Source organism: Zonotrichia albicollis, chromosome 17 (assembly GCF_047830755.1).
Source record: "Zonotrichia albicollis isolate bZonAlb1 chromosome 17, bZonAlb1.hap1, whole genome shotgun sequence".
In the NCBI taxonomy this organism is placed as follows: domain Eukaryota; kingdom Metazoa; phylum Chordata; class Aves; order Passeriformes; family Passerellidae; genus Zonotrichia; species Zonotrichia albicollis.
In genome coordinates this window covers 10,131,086-10,147,920 of record NC_133835.1, presented here as the reverse complement: position 1 = coordinate 10,147,920, position 16,835 = coordinate 10,131,086, and the positions used below count along the sequence as shown (strand labels likewise).

Sequence of the window (16,835 nt, the reverse complement as noted above, 5' to 3'; positions counted from 1 at the left end):
TCAGGTGCTCCTGGATCACGCTGAGCATGGCATGGGTGGGGTGGAACGGACAGGCATCCCCTGCCCTCACAGAGCACTGTCACTCTGTCCCCTTGAGCTACTCAGAGGGAGTCTAGCACAAGCAGACCATGAGAGAGAGGGGATCTCAGGAGGAATGGCTCTGCTCATGAAACCTGGAGGAGATCCTGAAGTGTGGAATGCAACCCTTGGTAGCTTTGTCTCTTCTCAGACCCTTTTTTTTTTAATGATTAATAAAATCTCTCGTTGATACTGCATCTTATAGGCTTACCTGAACATGGGCTTGGTGTTTATTTTACTTCTGTTAATTGGTGCTTTATGCTACAATGAGCACAGGCAATTGAGTGGTAGTTCTGAAGTGACTCAGTCATCATATTTTATTTCATTGATCTTTACCAGTGTGTATGAAAGCTGAGGGGCAATGCTGTTAAGTGCAGAGTTTGATGCTTTATCTCTTTAGAGTGCTTGGCAAGTGGTTTTGATCAGTTTAATTGGTGAAAGTGGCATCAGTGCTCGGTCAGTTGGAGAGGTGTAGTGTTCAAAACACGTAGACCTCAACTCATCAAGTTCCCTCCTCTTCCTTCCCTCTCAATTCTTCCTGGAAGTACCAGTAAAATGTTTCAGGTATTCAGAGCTGAAACTGTCCTTTTTCCACCACCTGTGCTGAATTTTGATTGCTCCCAAACAAGGCTGACAAAGACTGCTGGTATCTGATTGATAATATTCTCTCTGAGGAAAAGAAATCATATTAAACCCAAAATGTGTGAACTCAGTGCTTAATGAGAAAAGGAAAGATTAATTTGAAAAGGCCCAAACAAATGAAATTTTTAATGGGAAAATCTCATTGAATAGAGGATGTGTATTCTTTTTGTTTTTCTGCCTTTCTGGGGAACATCAGGTGGACAGACAGGAATGACAGTGATCCATAAAGAAAGCGAATAAAGGAGTGGTGGAGAAAGCATTCTAAATGTGTGCACACTATGTGTGATCTCAAAATGGAGAGTAGCTTGTGTTTTATTGGTATTTTTTAATTTAGTAGTGACACAACGTTAATAATAAAGGAGGTACCTGTCTTTTGTCATGCAGAGCTGTCAGGGCTGAGCTTTTTTCTTTGAGGTATTAAACAAGGATGAAACTAGTTGTCTGTTTTGCTCAGGCAGAAGCTGTGGATTTTGGTGCCTTAAAAAAAGGAAAAAAAACACTCTACAGAAAACAATACTTTTACTTGCAGCTGCACCCAAGCAGAACTCAGGATATTTGAGTATCTGGAATAGAAGTTGCACAGAGGTAAAAAATACTCTCTCAGTACCTATGCATTTGGGTTTATAAAAGAGGATTTTGCTTCCTGGGCCCTGTGGAATGAGACGAAAGAAAGCTGCATCATTCTGTCTTTGATTTAGCACTTAATGTTTTTATTTTTGTTTTTAATTCTTCCCTCACACTTCTCCCTAGCATGGCTTCAAGCTTGACCCTTCTGAAAAGCATTTCTCAAAAAATGCCAAGTAATTCCAAACAAATTAGGCAAGACAATAATGAATTACAACAGCACTTGAAGTATCAGCCCAAATATGCCAGGGCTGGCTGACAACTGCTCCTCTTCTGTTTTTGACACTTCACATGCTGGGAGACACAGCTAACAAAACTGACTTGGTTTTGTTCTTTGTTTTAATCAACTGCTGCAGCTCATTAATGCAACTTAATTACACTGGCATTCCCCCTTCAGCCCTTTCCCTCCCCTCAAAAAGCCTGTCAGAAATGAAACTCTCCCACCAGGCTGTCACCATGCAATAGGTGTGGCTCTAGGTGAAGAGGGCAGGTGCAAACCCACCTCTGCTCCATGAGGAACTGGGCTTTTTCCCGGGCCTGCAGCAGGATCCAGCCACACCAGGGTTAATTTAATGTAGCTGGGCAGACCCAGATTAGGCTACAGCTGCTCCAGGGACGGCTGGGCTGGTTGGACGTGGGGTGAAGCTGCATGCTGAGTGAAGAGCTGGTGGCTGCAGTGGTTTTCAGCTGTTCAGCACTACAGGAGCCAGGCCACACTGAGCTCCAGGACAAAAGCCTACTGCCAAGTCTACAGAGAACGAGCAAGGGGGTCCTGGCTGGGGGCACAAAGGGGGGAAAAGTTCTCACCTATCACTTAGAACCCAGCAATGCCTAAGTAACTCGAGTGTAAAGAGCCCCCACCTCATTTTATGCAGGCAAGGAGGAGATGAAATTGTGTTAGGTGTTTAGGCTCTGTTCAGAAAAAGGGAGGAGACTAACTACAGAAAATATGAAATGTCCCAGGGTGTTGTACAGTGCTTCCTTCTTTCTGGATCCATGGCACAAGGAAGCAGCTCCAGCTTCAACTGCAGCTCTTGAGAGAGGCTCTTGGTGAACTTGGTCTTTAGGCCTGTGCCATTTCTGGGCCAGTACCAGCAGACTGTGGTAGGAAAGGTTCATCAGGGCACTTGGAGGATTAAAAACCAACGGTGTGGCCGTTCTGTGATGTACATTCATTGCGTTTGAAAAGAAGACAAGGAACGGAAAAATGGAGTGGAGTTCACAATCCTGCATTTCCTCTGCCAAAGATCCAGGCCCCAGGGGACTGTTTCCTGCAGCACCTTTGGTGGAGTGCAAGGTTCATCCATCCTCTGGCTCCTCTTCACTTACGCAGGCCTAGAAGAGAGGGAAAAAGATAAAGGCAGGATGTGAGTGTGGAGCAAGAACTCAATTGATTTCTTTATGTGACAGAAATGGTGTGGAAATAATGAGGACAAATTTTTCTTTCCTCTTCTGGACTTTTAAATATTATTGACTACAGATGAGGAATAGGATTGAGAGCTCACAAGTAATGTGGTTAAGTAGTCTTCAAGGCTGGAAAGAATGCAATGCACATGTCAGACCTGAATATGCTGCAGTTAGGCTCAAGTGTTAGATCTATGGATCCTCAGCGTTTGGAGCTGCATAAAATGTGGTTAGAAACTTAAAAAGCTAAGGGTCATCTCTAGGATAAAGGAACTGCTTGAAATTGCAGTGATGTGCTGTTGGTGTAGGTGCAGCAGGATAAGCAGATCTACTTTTGGAGCCAGCAGTAAAGGTGAGTGAATGTTTTTGGCTGAAACATCACCTCTTACACATGCAGCTTCAGGATGATCAAAAGAGTTTGCAAATTCATGTTGTTTGTTTGGGAAAAAGTCTACCTAGAAAGAGAAGCAGAAGTGTTTTGTTGTGTGTTTTTTCTCTCCTCAGAACAAAGCGGAATTTTTTCCTGTTTAAGTTTCCTTTGTAAATTATTCTGCTTGTCAAAATTTGGAGAAGACAGGTGAGAAAACAATTCTAAAGAAGTTTTCATCCCTCTCCTTCTTATTCCAGTGTTTCAGTCTTGGACTTTGTCTGTTTGACTAAATGTTCTTTGTGTGCTTGTACATATTGGTGTATTGAAAAACCCACTTTAGGCCAGTAGGGGATGATGTTTTATGGGGACAAGTCCTTTAATGCTCACAGCTCTTCATGCCTCTGGCCAGCAGACAGTGGCCCACAAAGATTGATCAGAGAGCATTAAGGTGAGAAATTGCCAACTGGAGCCTCAGATCCCTCAATTAACCAATACCTCCTGTTGCTGCCCTGTCAATACTGAGGTCTCCATCAGAAAAAAGTCACACCCTGTGCTAACACAGGGCCCTTTCCACCAGGAGATCTGAGGGAAGGAAAGTCCATAAAATCTGGCTCCACAAGTCAAATTAAAGCTCTGAAGTCCCTGAAGTGCTGCAGGACTTGAGGTGCCAGATCAGCTTTAGCGGCTGGAGCCTCACAAAGGTGCAGTTCACTGCTTGGCCTTGCAAACACAGTCTTAAAAGGCAGCAAGACCTAGTGCTTGTCCCTGTACCTTTTAAATAAACACAGAGCACCTCCTGCCTTCCAGCAGGTTCTGGATTTAGCACTACCCTGTGTACAAAATCACACTCTGAGGCTATTCTGCTTTATAATTGAGATTGCACAGTGCTGCTTTCCAAAACAAATCTGGAGAGTGATGTCAGGAAACTGAAAGGATGCAGCAGGCAGGAGGGGCTGACAAATGCTCAGGATGCTCTGGGTACTTGGCAGGTGCTGCAGGGCCTTGGAGAGAACAGCTTGAGTGAGAAATGTCAAAGCTGGCTTGGCCAGCACTTCCAGCTATTGGTGCAAAAATGCTTTTTTTGCCTCAAGTGATGAGAATTCTGTTACTACAAATGAACAAACAAGAAGAAAAGCAACCCAGAGCTGAGGTACTGAGCTGTGCAGCACAAGGGGGAACAATGGTGCCAGCAGGCACAACCTGTGCCTGAACCTGCGCCTCAGTTCAGGGAGGAGAAAGAGTTCAACCCTTTCTTCCTAAAAACTCACTGAAAATACTCTCTTCTAGCCTCAGGTGAGCAACATTGTCTTTCCAGAAGTGATTTACTATCCTTTGGGTAGGTAACACAGCAACTCAGGCACTGAAGACTTTACCATGTCTTCTATCATGAGTACTAATATATTATTATTAAATAATTAGTGTGGTGCCTTGATTGGTAAAATCAATTGACTGGTGCACAGTTTGAATACTGAATTTAGCAGCTCATGTCATTGTACTGTGGAGCCTCAGATCTCTAAAATGTCATAAATTCAGTGATGTGAAGAAGAGAGACTTGAGAAAAATGCAGGAAAGGGCACAGTGGGAGGAAGGAATGGGATCTCATCAGAAAAGGACAGGTAAAACTGGAGTGAATAGGATAATTCCATTAGGGAATGAAGGAAAGTGATCCTGTTAGAGAAGTGTGGCAGCCCAGAAAATGCATCTGACTGCAGCCAAGGGGTGATGCCATCTGAAAATGAAGGTTCCTGCTTGCAGTCAGCTCCAAGTGATCAGTTGTAGAATAAATTTGGTTTAATTCAGCATTTCCCTCAACAAAAAGGAGTTCAAACCAGAAACCCCATGTTCCTGATCCTTAGCCCTTCTTAAATTTTAAATAAATTGGATATATTTATTGTTTCACATCTTCTTGAAGAGAATATAAAAAAGCCCAACCTGCCTTCAAGTCATCACTAACTGATTTTCACAGCTGGACAAGGGCATGTGGCAGTCAGTGCCCCAGCCTGCAACACTCCATGGCACCATAACCTGGGAATGAATTATCCCCTCCTCCCATTCCCACACATGGAAAAGAGGCAATAGGCTGAAATAAATAAACAAAAATTGCTATTTGGTGGCTGCTGAAGTTTATAGAGGGTCACATTATCTACAGCTCAGCAGCTGTTTTCACCTTCTGTTAGCCTGGAAGAAATATTATTTTGTGCTGGCAGAAGATACCAACAGAGAAGTGATGGGCTAAAGAAAGGGAGGGAGAAACAACAAAATTATCTGAGGACTTGAGCAGCAGATTTCCCTCTTACTGAGGCCCTGGAAGAAAGTTTTACATTGCTAACTTCTCTTCAAATTACAATCTCCCCATACAGGAATCTTCATTTAGAAGTGATAGCTTCTTTCACAAGCAGAATTGGTCATTTTAAGAAAAAAGCAGCCCAAACCCTATACTGTAAAAATGTGATGCTTCTTCAGCACGCTGCTGCATCCAGCCAGTAAATCAGGGAGCTGCTTAAAGCTGCACAGCTTCTGCAGACTATGAAAAATTCCACCCCACTGTGACAAAATGAGAGAGAAATCAATATTTAATCTCCTGTAGCATCCCTTGTAATAACACTAGAAAACCCCCAAAGTTACAGGGAATTCAGTGGCTTTGCAGAAATTATTTTATTCCTGATCTTGTGCTGCAGTGACAAAGTGGGCAGTAAGTCCTTATGAAATTATAGGGGCACATCTACCACTCCACCTCAGGGAAGTTTTTCTTCCCTCAGCCCCACTCTTTTCCACCATCCTCACATCCTTCTTTTTGGCAGGATTCTGGTACCATTGTTCCTGAAAAACAGCCTCCCTCAGCAGCTACTGTAAAAAAACTTCCATGTGTTGAACTGCTTCTTGTAGATCAATTTAAAGAATACAAAATCAGATCTCAATGCTGCTTTAAACAGACAGAACTGGCCTTTGTGTTTGAGAATCTCATTAAGAGCCAGCTTTTAAGTGAACAGAGTGAAGTTGTGATCTTGTGCCTCAGGGTAGAAATCGCAATTCGACAGTGGCCCTTCATTATTGGGATGAGAAAAGCTGCTGTGGACAGCTCCCCTTTCTGCTCTCAGCTGAACTTTTAGGCCCAGTTCTTGGAAGCAACAGAATTTAAAATTATTTTGGACCTGAGAAAGGGCAGCTTCACCCCTTTTGTGTCCATTAGTTCGTGCCTTCCATGCCTGAAAAGCCTGTTGGAGAAATCAACCTACAAAAGGAGGGAAAAACCCAAACCTGTGGCAACCTTGAACCATGAAACCAAGAAGCACGTGGAGTCTCTTAGCACAGGTGATACTTACAGGTATGTCTGCTTGAACAAAAGGTTGGTGGGTTTTTCATTGACATGGTAGAGAGGAAATGGATCAAATCCACCAATGAAATCAACTGAAAAAAAATCAGAACTCAAATAAACAAACAAACATGGCCAGAAAGTTGAAAGGAAATGAAAGGAAGGCTTGGTGAATGTCATGACATAAACACAAAAATTAGTGACAGAACAGAAAAGTGATGTTTTTCAGGTATGGATTTCTGGGATCTCCTGGGATGGGCAAGCATGCCAGAGAGGAGATTTCAGCCAAGACAAAACTTAAAGCAGAGCTAACAAAGACTCCAGAAAAGCCTCCTTGGGTATTGACACCACGCTGTGACTGCACATGAGAGGAGCAGACAAAGCCAGAGGCGAGGGGAGGAAGCTGAGGAACAGCTCCTGAGCCCGTGCCAGGGAGGTTTGGCAGCACAGCCCTCCCTGTGAAGGTTACACACTCAAGTGGGAATTTTCTTGCCCCACTTCTTTCCTGCAAGACAACAGCAGCTTTGGAAAACTGCAACCAGCTCATTATCTCCAGCTCTGGTATTTTTCTGCATCTCCTCTGCCAAGTGAATTTCTTTGAATTGTGCACAAACAGGAACAAAACCTCCCTTCTCCAGGGCTCACCAGGGCAGCGGGGAGAGCTCCCAGTGACAATTCCCTCAGTCACCAGGCAAGAATTCTCCAGGGCTGGAAAATTCTCAGTTCCCTGGACTCCAGGCCAAGCCTGCAGCACAGAGCTAGCCAGCACAGGCAGGGCAGGAGGGTGTCAGGTGCTGGGATTTGTCACTGACCTTGCAGAACCCTTTAAAACTGACCCAGTTTGGATCGTTTTTTGGTGCCAAGTTAGTACATTTTGTATGGAAGTGTGAAAACCATCCTTTCCAACTGCCATTTAAAAATTAACTGGAGGGTTTTATTAACTATTTAAGTGCCTGTTTATTTTTCTTTCCTGAAGGTGGCACTATTATTTTAAATTTAAACTGAAGAGGTTTGAGATTTTTTTTGCTGATCAAATAATAGGAAAAAATATTTACTAATATACTGGATGTGAAAATAGCCCAAACTTCTTAAAATATTTTAGAAACCCAAGGACAACAGATTCTGACAAATTCCATCTTGATGGAAAGCTTCAGGCTGATACTGCAATTTTGGGGCAACTGAAGGTAATGGGTGGAATCTGCAGAGGTTCTAAGTTAATTATGGGGATAATTCCCAAATAGTTTCAGTGAAACTTTACCTTTTCTCAGCCACTTTTGAATGTGTTTGAGTACTCTAAAATCAAAACAGGCAGCCATTTTAAACAAAACCAAGATATTAACTTCATCACCTCAGTTATGGAATGCCTAAATTAAGAAACTTTAAAGAATTGAAACTTTCAGTAACTACTGAGTACCTTGAACAAACACAAGTCTTATCATCTAAAAACACAAGGATGAGGACACTCAAAATCCAAGACACTTTAAAAAAATAAATCTTAAGTGTGGTTCCTTGTGATTCAATACACTGCATTAGCACATCTAAAATATTCTTGCCCACAATTCAGCATTAGTAGGTCCCTACTGCTGTGTTTTCTCATGAAAATCACGTTAGCATGAGCTTCCTGATTAATGTGCCTCTGCACTTATAATTACTTCATGCTGCATATCAAAGCAACATTTAAAGGAAACCACAAATGGAAGAGAAAATTAAAACGCAGCTCAAATTTATTCAGGTCACTGGAAGGATCTACCCCTGTGAGTGTGAAATATTGATGGTTTGTCATTGTTAATTATTCAAGCTGGCATTTTAACTCCAAGCTGGGAAACTGGGAGGGAAAGTGAATTTGTTAGTGGGAAAAAAAATACATATCCTGAAATTACCAGCTCTGTGTTGCCTAGATAAAGCTTCCTCCCATGTTGTTGCCTCTCCTAACAGATCCCTACTATAAAAATTAGTTCTGTCAAGTTATTGCTTTACAATATTCAGCAGGGGCTCAGAACTGGAGCTATTTAGCTAATACAAGAGCTATAGCCTAATTTAAAAAATATTACTATAATGTAGCACCTTTCTCTAAGTGCACTGCCAAGCTCTACAGAAATGATCAATAAAGCCAGGAGAATGAATTCAGCCAGGAAGGAAGGAAGAAAAAAACCATAAGGACAAGGCAGATAAGTAATGCATCTCCTCTCGCTCCTATGAAAACACATTCTTCACGTACTCTCAAATACTCAGTTCAAAGCTGTTGTTTTCCAGCTCTCCTCCATGCCAGCTGCTCCTTAAAACAACAAAGCTACTTGCACAAACCTAATCAATGCCTTTAAAGAACTGATACTTGGATGTAAAACCTTTGGATGAGATCCTTTGCTGGAGCAATCTGGCCTTGACCCAACACATTGCCAAACAAATCTAACTTTGCATTTACTTTATGCATCCATTTTCTGTTTGTAAAATCATTGCTCTCAAAGGGCTTTTTAGAGGGACAAAGCAATCCAGGAGCAGTGGGATACCTGCACAGGTCCCACAGACCTGTGGGTTTTTGCCCTGACAGGTGTCACAGTGACTGGCTGTCACTGAGGAGATTTGTGTACCCAACACGAGGGAGCTGGCTCCTTCCTCCTCGTAATTCAAACACAGCACTTCCTCTACTCTTAAATTAAGTGCTCAGATTGCTTCTTGGCAAGAACTCTCATGATCTGCTTCATCCTCAGCTGGTGGCACATGAGACTCTGCAGGTCTCCCACTTGAGTCCTGGGCTGAGAGCTTTGTTGTAGGTGCTTTTAATCACAGCAGTAATATTTCAGAGCCACATGAGCTTGAGAACAGAGGCAGCTGCCCAGTTTCTCTAAGGCTTAGTCCAGTTGAGAAGCCAAAACCAAGCTCTTTCTGTGCTCTAAGTGTAGCAGAACTACAGCACCTAACACAGAGTGACATGGGGAAAAAACCCTTATAGTAAAAATAGCTGATCCTTGAGGGTTAGTTAGTGCCACAACACACAGAGGCAGAGATGGAGAGAAGTCTGATGGCAGCTCAGTCCTGACAAACATCTGAGAGAGAAACAAAATTTACTAAAACCTTTGCCAAGGGATCTGTTGATAAATACTTACAGCTGTCTTCTTCTTCTGTAAAAACACTAACCACGTAACAGGCGTACACAAAGCCCACCAGCTGGAAAAGAGAGAGAATAAATCATTTCAGCATCAGCCAGTGTGAGCCTGGTCAGAACCCACTGGGCACAACTTCAGCAGGCACTATTTACACTCAGTTGGCAGCATTTCTGTGACTGTGGAGCCAAGCCATATCAGGTGTGGGTGTCAGGGAAGGCACTGATGGAGCACATGCAAAGCTTCAGAAGGAAAACTTGTAAGAGCCATCCTCACCTTTCTGAGCAGCACCTTCAGCTGCTTGAATGATTGGCAAGAGCATGGGTTGGCTTTGTTGAAACTGAAACTGCTAAGTTAAGTCTCTGTAAGAAGTGATGGGAATGCCTTGTGGGACAGACAACAATGCACAGGAGACACAGAGTTGGGATGACAAAAACTCATCAGCTCAGAACTCCTGTCATATGGGGTAAATTACCAATTAGAGGTGAGTAGTTTCAATGCAAATGAGATAGAAAATTAGTTAATTATAAGAATGGTGCTGTACTGGTGGAAATGTTCAGACACCAAAATCTTTAGTAACTTGGTAGTTTCTAGAATCTCTAAAGCATCAGAGCTGCCTCCTTCCTTCAGGCTCGCTATCAAGGTGTTCCTCAGCCTAAACAGAAAAACAAACTCCTGGTACTATGGGAATTCCAGATGCAGCAGGGTCTTATTTTGCTTTGCCTTCTTCCTGTTAATCAAATATCCTCTCCATCCTTCATTTCACATCTTTACATAACACCCCACTTAGCGAGATCTTGGTTGACAGTAACTGCATTAGTAAAGTTATTGTGAGGCATAATTGTTTTCCACTGTGAACTCAATTCCTGGGAACAAGAGTCAGCCTGTAACACGCAGTGACTCACTCCAAGTGGAGACAGAATGATGCATGGGAAGGCTTGAAAAGTAGAGTCCATTCATTTCTAATATGACAGAAAAATACATCACACCCGAAAACAAAAGGCAGGGTAATGAGATTTCTGCTGGGGACTTTTACAATGTTTGTGGTCTCTCCAGCATCCCCTGACAAAACATGCCTTGTTGGGAGGAAATGGAATGTTTTTGTAGCATCACTAAACCCTGCTTTTCCTCTGAAGATTTTTCTATAATCATCTGAAGGAGAAGGCAGCTCACTGCTTTCCTCTTGGGTGAGCCTGATGGGAGCACATCCCAGAATCTCAGTGGAGGAAGGGCAGCTCTGGGGACTCCCTCATTCCTCTGCTGGGCATTTCTGAAACCAAGGCTGCCTCAGGATAAACTCCTGTGAGCTACAGGGAAACATAAACCCTCTGCCCACATGCAATGGCCAATCTAATTTTACTTTTAGAATTGTGTCAGAATGGAACTATCACTGTTTAAAGGCAGACAAATCAAAACCAAATAAAATCAGAGATTTTTCCTTTGTCCTATGTAATACAATAAAACCTGGATTTTTTTTCCTGAAGTTTGTGAAAGTTTTTGGGCAGGTCAGAGCAACAAATGTGGGGAGGGGTCTGGAGCACAAGTTTGGTGAGGAATGGCTGAGGGGGCTCAGGAGAAGAGGAGGCTGAGGAAGGACCTCAATGCTCCCTGTGCCTGCCTGGAAGGAGCCTGTAGCCCAGGTAAGGGCTTTCTTCCTCCCAAGAAACAAGCAGACAGCAGGAAATGGCCTCAAGCTGTGCCAGGGGAGGTTTAGATTGGATATTGGTGAACATTTCATAATTAAAAGGGTTATCAGCCCTGGCACAGGCTGTGCAGGGCAGCGATGGAGTCACCATCCCTGGAGGCATTTAAAAGACAAGCAGATGTGGCACTCGGGGACAGGTTCGGTGGTGGGCTCGGCAGTGCTGGGGCAGCTCGGTGGTCTCGGGCAGCTCTCCCAGCCCCGAGGATCGCGGGGCTCCCAGCCCGGGCTCTGGCCGTGGTGCTGAAGCCCCGGGGCTGCTCCCCGGAGCCACCGCTCCTCCCTGGGCTAACCCAACCCTGACCCAGGGGCTCTTGGAAAAACAAGAGTGCTTCCTGCACGTCCCAGCACTCCGAGAGATGTCCAATAATCCTTCTGATCTCTAGCATAAAGGCATCTGAACCCAAGTAACAAATTCAGAGTGTGCTCACACACATCCTCTGCGCTTGCTCATGCATTTCCATAATTGCAAGATCCAGCCTCTTACATCACATCAAATTACACAATTTACACACACACACAAATATCCAGGAAGGAAAGGTGCGCACTGAACACACTCCCTGATTCCAAGAGAACTCTAGGACCATTCTCTCCCTCCCCAGATTTCCCATCACATCTCAGAGCAGGAACTTTGGGTTAACAGCCATGCAAAGTGGCAGCCCTAAATCCCCTCACTGCAATTACGCTCTATAACAGGTAGACACAAATCTTATGTGGTACCTGTGTCAGGAAACTCTGGCTAGAATTACCAATGAAAGTGATTTACCTGCCCAGTTTATGAGCAGAGTCAGGAGCCATTATCAGCTGTACTGTCACAGCAAACCTGATAAAGCTCTGGGCATTTTTCACGGTTCAGAAGCACCAAGCAATGTGATTGACTTGGGAAGTTTGTTTTGCACAGAAATTAATGCTCCATAACCCTCCACCATCATTCTGCTCACCCCATACATTTTTCACTTTATGACTAAGGTGACTTTTTTTGCATTCAGAAAAACAAACCAACCAATCAAAACCTAGTGAATTAAGTGAACTTCCCTAAATCTCTAATCCCAGCTTCACTGGAGTGGAGGGCTTTCTTTTTTAATTCCTTCCATCTCCTGGCTTTGTTTCAAAATCATCTACTTGGTGTTTAAAATTTACTTTTTATTGACTTTACAATCCATTCCTTCTTTAGATGCACTTCATCAATAAAAAAGTGGAACTTTTAGTGGAACTTTTTATTCAAACAAGCTTTGTCTTGTGATCTGGCCGGAACAGGAGAGTCTCAATGGCAAGGGAGGAAGAGAAGAACACCATAAATATGAATCCCAGCTTTTTATGTGCTGACCTTATTAAATACTCTAAAGGATTGATCTACAATTAAATAACCTCAAATTAAATAATCTCAAGGATTAACTGAACTCATGGCAATCTCCATGTCTCACCTTCAGAATAAATTAGGAATGAAATAGAGCTAAGGAGGAGAAGTGCTGCTCCTGTTGTCCAGTCTTTCCCCTGGAAGAGTCTGCTGGAGTGTGGAATGAGCAGTCTCCAAGAAACACCTGAAATTCCCTTCTGACTGCATCTCTGATAACGATGTGTCAAACCCCCAAACATCACCCAGTTTATCAGCAATTAACACACAACAGGAAGCTTCACAGAAGCCAACAATTTGGAATAATTTCACCCTTGCTCCAAGTGCCATCCTGGCTGCTGATTTCAATACCAAGGAGGAGTTTAAGCTCTGCATCCCAGGGAAATGCCCATAATTCCTGGATCTTTGCAAATTACATTGGGGAGGTGGAAGAGGAGGGAAAACGTCAGCAATGTAAAATGACACTAAGCCACTGCTCTAATTCCCCAAAGAATGTTCTAGGGCTTTAGCCTCTGCTGCTGTTTCTCTGCTTGTTCTGCATGTGCAGTACCAGCTTCCCCCAAGCTGCAGAAGGATCTGATTAAGCCTTTTTATGAGGAACACATGTTGAGGGCAGGTGTGTTGTGTCAGCCTGGGAACGCACACGCTGCCCCAAGCACTCTGCAGACAAGCAGAGGGGGAAAGACAGGGAGAGACAAGGGTGCCCCAAGGGAATGGGGGAAACATATGTCTGAGCACCCCCCTGCCCCTCAGCCCTCTGAAGTGAACTTTTGAATAGAGTTGAAAACTGTTCATCAAACAGCAGCGTTGAATGAAGGAGCGGGAGCCGGAAAGAGTAAGTTAGAGAAAAACCTTGAGAAAGAGACCAGCTGGCTGCAAGTGTGCAAAACACACAAAGGATGGGAAGGCAAATTTTAGGAGGTGCTACTGTTACTTGTGTAAGATCTTGGCTTTAGTCTGCCTCTGTCCTAGTGAGGATTCTCTAACTCTTCTCTCAAAATAGACAAACTGGCCACTGCTTTTTCCACCAGAGAATAGGTGCAAAGGCTCTTCCTTCAGGCAGATGCATTCTAGGTTTCACTTCTGATCAAAGCTAATGAAAGGTGCACACTGACATCAGTGCAAGAGGGGGAAATGAAGGGAAGTCTGCTATGAGAAAGCAAAAATCCAGCTTGTAAATGAGCTATTGTGACCAGATAGCCAAAGAGAGGCAATCAAAATCCTTTAATTCCTTGACCTTCTTTACTCTTTGGATGCAATTACAACCACTGAAAATCTACCTTCTGCCAAGAGCAAGGCATCTCTTGCACACTGGTTCTCACATAACATCTGCTGTCAAGGCTTGCCTTGCTGCCTCCCTGGGAACCTTCCAACCTGTCAGTCTGAGTGAAAACAACAGACAGGCAGGCAGGCAGCGAGTTCTGGCGCCTGGGAGGACATTTCCAATTTCTACCCCGTTCAGTGGAGCCTCAGGAAAAGCCCAAGCCTCCCCACTCCCAGAAGCACCATATGGAGAGCCCAGAGCTACGCCAGGTATTTCAGAGCTGGGAATCACTCCTCTCCCTGCTGGCTAGCGAGCTGGGGATGTGCAAGATGAATCCCTGCTGAGGGAAAAGCAAAGCAGATTCTTATCTTGACAAAGAAGTTGCTGCTGCATTTCCTACCTGTGTTTGTAGGATTATCTTTACAGTTCATTTCTATACCAGGACAGAATTTTAGATGTTGCCCCAATGAGCTTTTCCCTCTCAATTTTGATCGCCTCTCTTTGGCTATCTGTTGTTTTACCTCTGATGTGTTTTGTGCTAAAGGATTGAGAAAGATTTTCAAACTGAGCCCTACAGCAACTTGTATCACGTGTGGTGGTGACTAATATGCCCAAGTTTGATTGCATTCCAGATTAAAGGAATTGCTTTTGCCTTCAAGGAGTACAGACAAGCTCTGAGAAAAGCAGACTGAGACCTTCTGTATCCTCAAATGTATGCCCAGGAGCAGGATGATATAATCAGCAGGAGTCACGCTGACAGCCAACACTGTGCTCACCAGATGGAGCCAGGTTTGCTTTCCCTCTCCTTTGGCATGCAAGACTGAGTTCAGGGAGCCTTGCCCCAGGTACACAACACTGCAATACAGTCCCTCAGTATACCCTCAAGGAATTAGAACTTCCAGAAAAAAATAAAATAAAATAAAGTGCTCACAGTTGGGCACTGCATATTCAGACAAAATGGATTTCACAGTGCTGTATCTGGGGTGAAAACAAAACCAAGCCGAACACACCCCCCACCCCACAACTACTAAAAAACATCACAAAAAGCAAAACCAAACTACTGAAAGCAAAATTTTGCCTGTCCCTTGCCTTTCCTAACAGGGAACTGACTATTCTGGTCTCAGACAAGGAGGGAACGAGGTCACATCTCTTGCTGCATCCCCTGAGCCTTCCAGTTGCTGGTTGTGTTTTTGTGCTATTGATCTGTGTCCCTGCCTGTCTGCAGCACTGTACCTGCCAGCACTCTGGGGACAGCTGCCCGTAATAAAACCTGCCTCAAAGTGAGATAAAGAGAACAGAAAAAGAAACTGGCAGGGATCAAAGAGTTTGACCCTCAGAGAGTAAAAAGGGAGAGAATTGGCTGACTGCTTTCGGGCAAGGTCTGAGGGAGAAAGACTTGCTTTCTGCCTGACCTCAAAGAAGGGGGAAAAGCTCCATTCCTTCCACTACATGACAAAATTACATGAGCATTTCAGAACCAGCAGCAGTTACAGACCTGGGGCTTCAATACTCTGCTTTTATTACAGGACAAGCAGAAATTTGGTTCACTGCATAGCTCAGCCCATATGGGTTTCTTGCCTACGAGTATTTTAACCCCATTTCCAGGGTTTAGGACTCAAAAATTTATTGCACCTTAAATCTCAGAGTGAAAGAGCAAGAAAGTATTTCCCTAAATCCTATGTTGTCTTATATTCCCCTCCTGTCTCCCCATCTGGCCCTTAGTGATGTTTTGCAGATGCACAGAGAATATTGTCATGTGCCTTTGGGAAGAAGCAAAGGAAAAGCCACTGCCAGAGTTCTATAAATCAGAGTGATCACTTAGCCCAGGGCCACGTGCCTAAGCCAGTAAGCTGCCAAAAAACAAAGATCTACTCCAAACAAACTCAGGAGCATTTGTTGGCTCAACCTCTGGCCCAGGGCACAGGGGCTGTGCCAGCTCAGGAGTTCAGGAAGGATGCTAAGAGTGAGAAACCTCTGTGCTTTAAAAGGGGATGGTATGACTGCAAAGTCTGCCCCTGTTTCACCAAACTCAGGTACAGTTCTGTTCCACCTAAAAGCCCTCTCTAAAGACACCAGGCTGTATTCTGCTGGACACACAGGTTTGCCTCTCTCACACAGGGGCATGGCAGCAGCTCTCAGACAGATCCATGAAGATCATTTGGCCCCAAGGAGAGCTGAGGGAATATTAACAGCCAGCACACGTGCCAGGGAGCTCATCCAAGTCAGGAAACAGGAGCTTCTGTCTCTTCTCTGTGACATGGCAAGAAAGGGGCCTGAGCCTTTCCCCTTCCTTGCAGTTTCCTGGGTCAAACACAGCCCAGCTAATAGGAAATGCAGGATCAGGACAGCACCAAAAACGTGCGGAGAAGTACTTGGCACTGCAGAAACTTGAAAAATCTCTGTAATCCTTCAGCATTTAAACACGGCAAGGTGCCTTTCTTTTTTAAGCCAAAACTGAAAGCCAGAATGTGAATGGTCCCCCAGTTCGTGTTTTTGCCTAAAGCCATTAACCCCAGAGTAACAACCCAAAGCAGATTAGAGATGGGGGCTACAAAATGTAGAAGCAGCACCAAAGTGAGGAGTACAAGGGATATTTTGTGTTAATTTCACAGAAAAGTGAGAAACAATTAACAGTAAACATTAAGGGCGCTGCATTTTTGCAGAGTACTTCCAAAGGCCTGAGGAAGACTGTGATGAGGAAAGTGGAAAAAAACATTTAGTGACTATATCTTGGGTATCAGCAGAAAGAAAATAAGCTGCTTACTGCCTCTTTAAAGTTGATTTCATTTTCTGGGGATTGCTCATAACAAATGTGCCGGTGTTTGCTCCACCACCCATCACTGAGCCATGGGGAGTAAGAGCAATCTTTCACAGAAACATGGAATTAAGGTTGGAAGAAGCCTTTTAAAGCTTCAAGTCAATCATCAATGCGGCATCACCACCACATTCATCACTAAACCATGTCCTCAAGTGCTATATCCAC

General features: G+C 44.0%; 1 protein-coding gene across 3 annotated transcripts in view; it reads right to left on the bottom strand.

The window, feature by feature from the left end:
* Positions 1-817: 817 nt before the first annotated feature.
* Positions 818-16,835, bottom strand: part of NKAIN4 (sodium/potassium transporting ATPase interacting 4) — a 51,083-nt gene continuing 35,065 nt past the window's right edge. The window contains exons 5-8 of one of the 3 annotated variants that reach the window (XR_003380826.2): positions 9,536-9,596; positions 6,442-6,526; positions 3,131-3,203; positions 818-2,679 (exon numbers count right to left, since the gene is read on the bottom strand). Coding sequence is in view for 2 of the 3 variants with exons in the window: in XM_005489091.4 (XP_005489148.1) it covers positions 2,670-2,679; positions 6,442-6,526; positions 9,536-9,596 (156 nt within the window). In the remaining variant the exon portion in view is untranslated. The remainder of the gene's footprint in view (positions 2,680-3,130; positions 3,204-6,441; positions 6,527-9,535; positions 9,597-16,835) is intronic. The other 2 variants (XM_005489091.4, XM_005489092.4) reach the window with 2 other exon arrangements.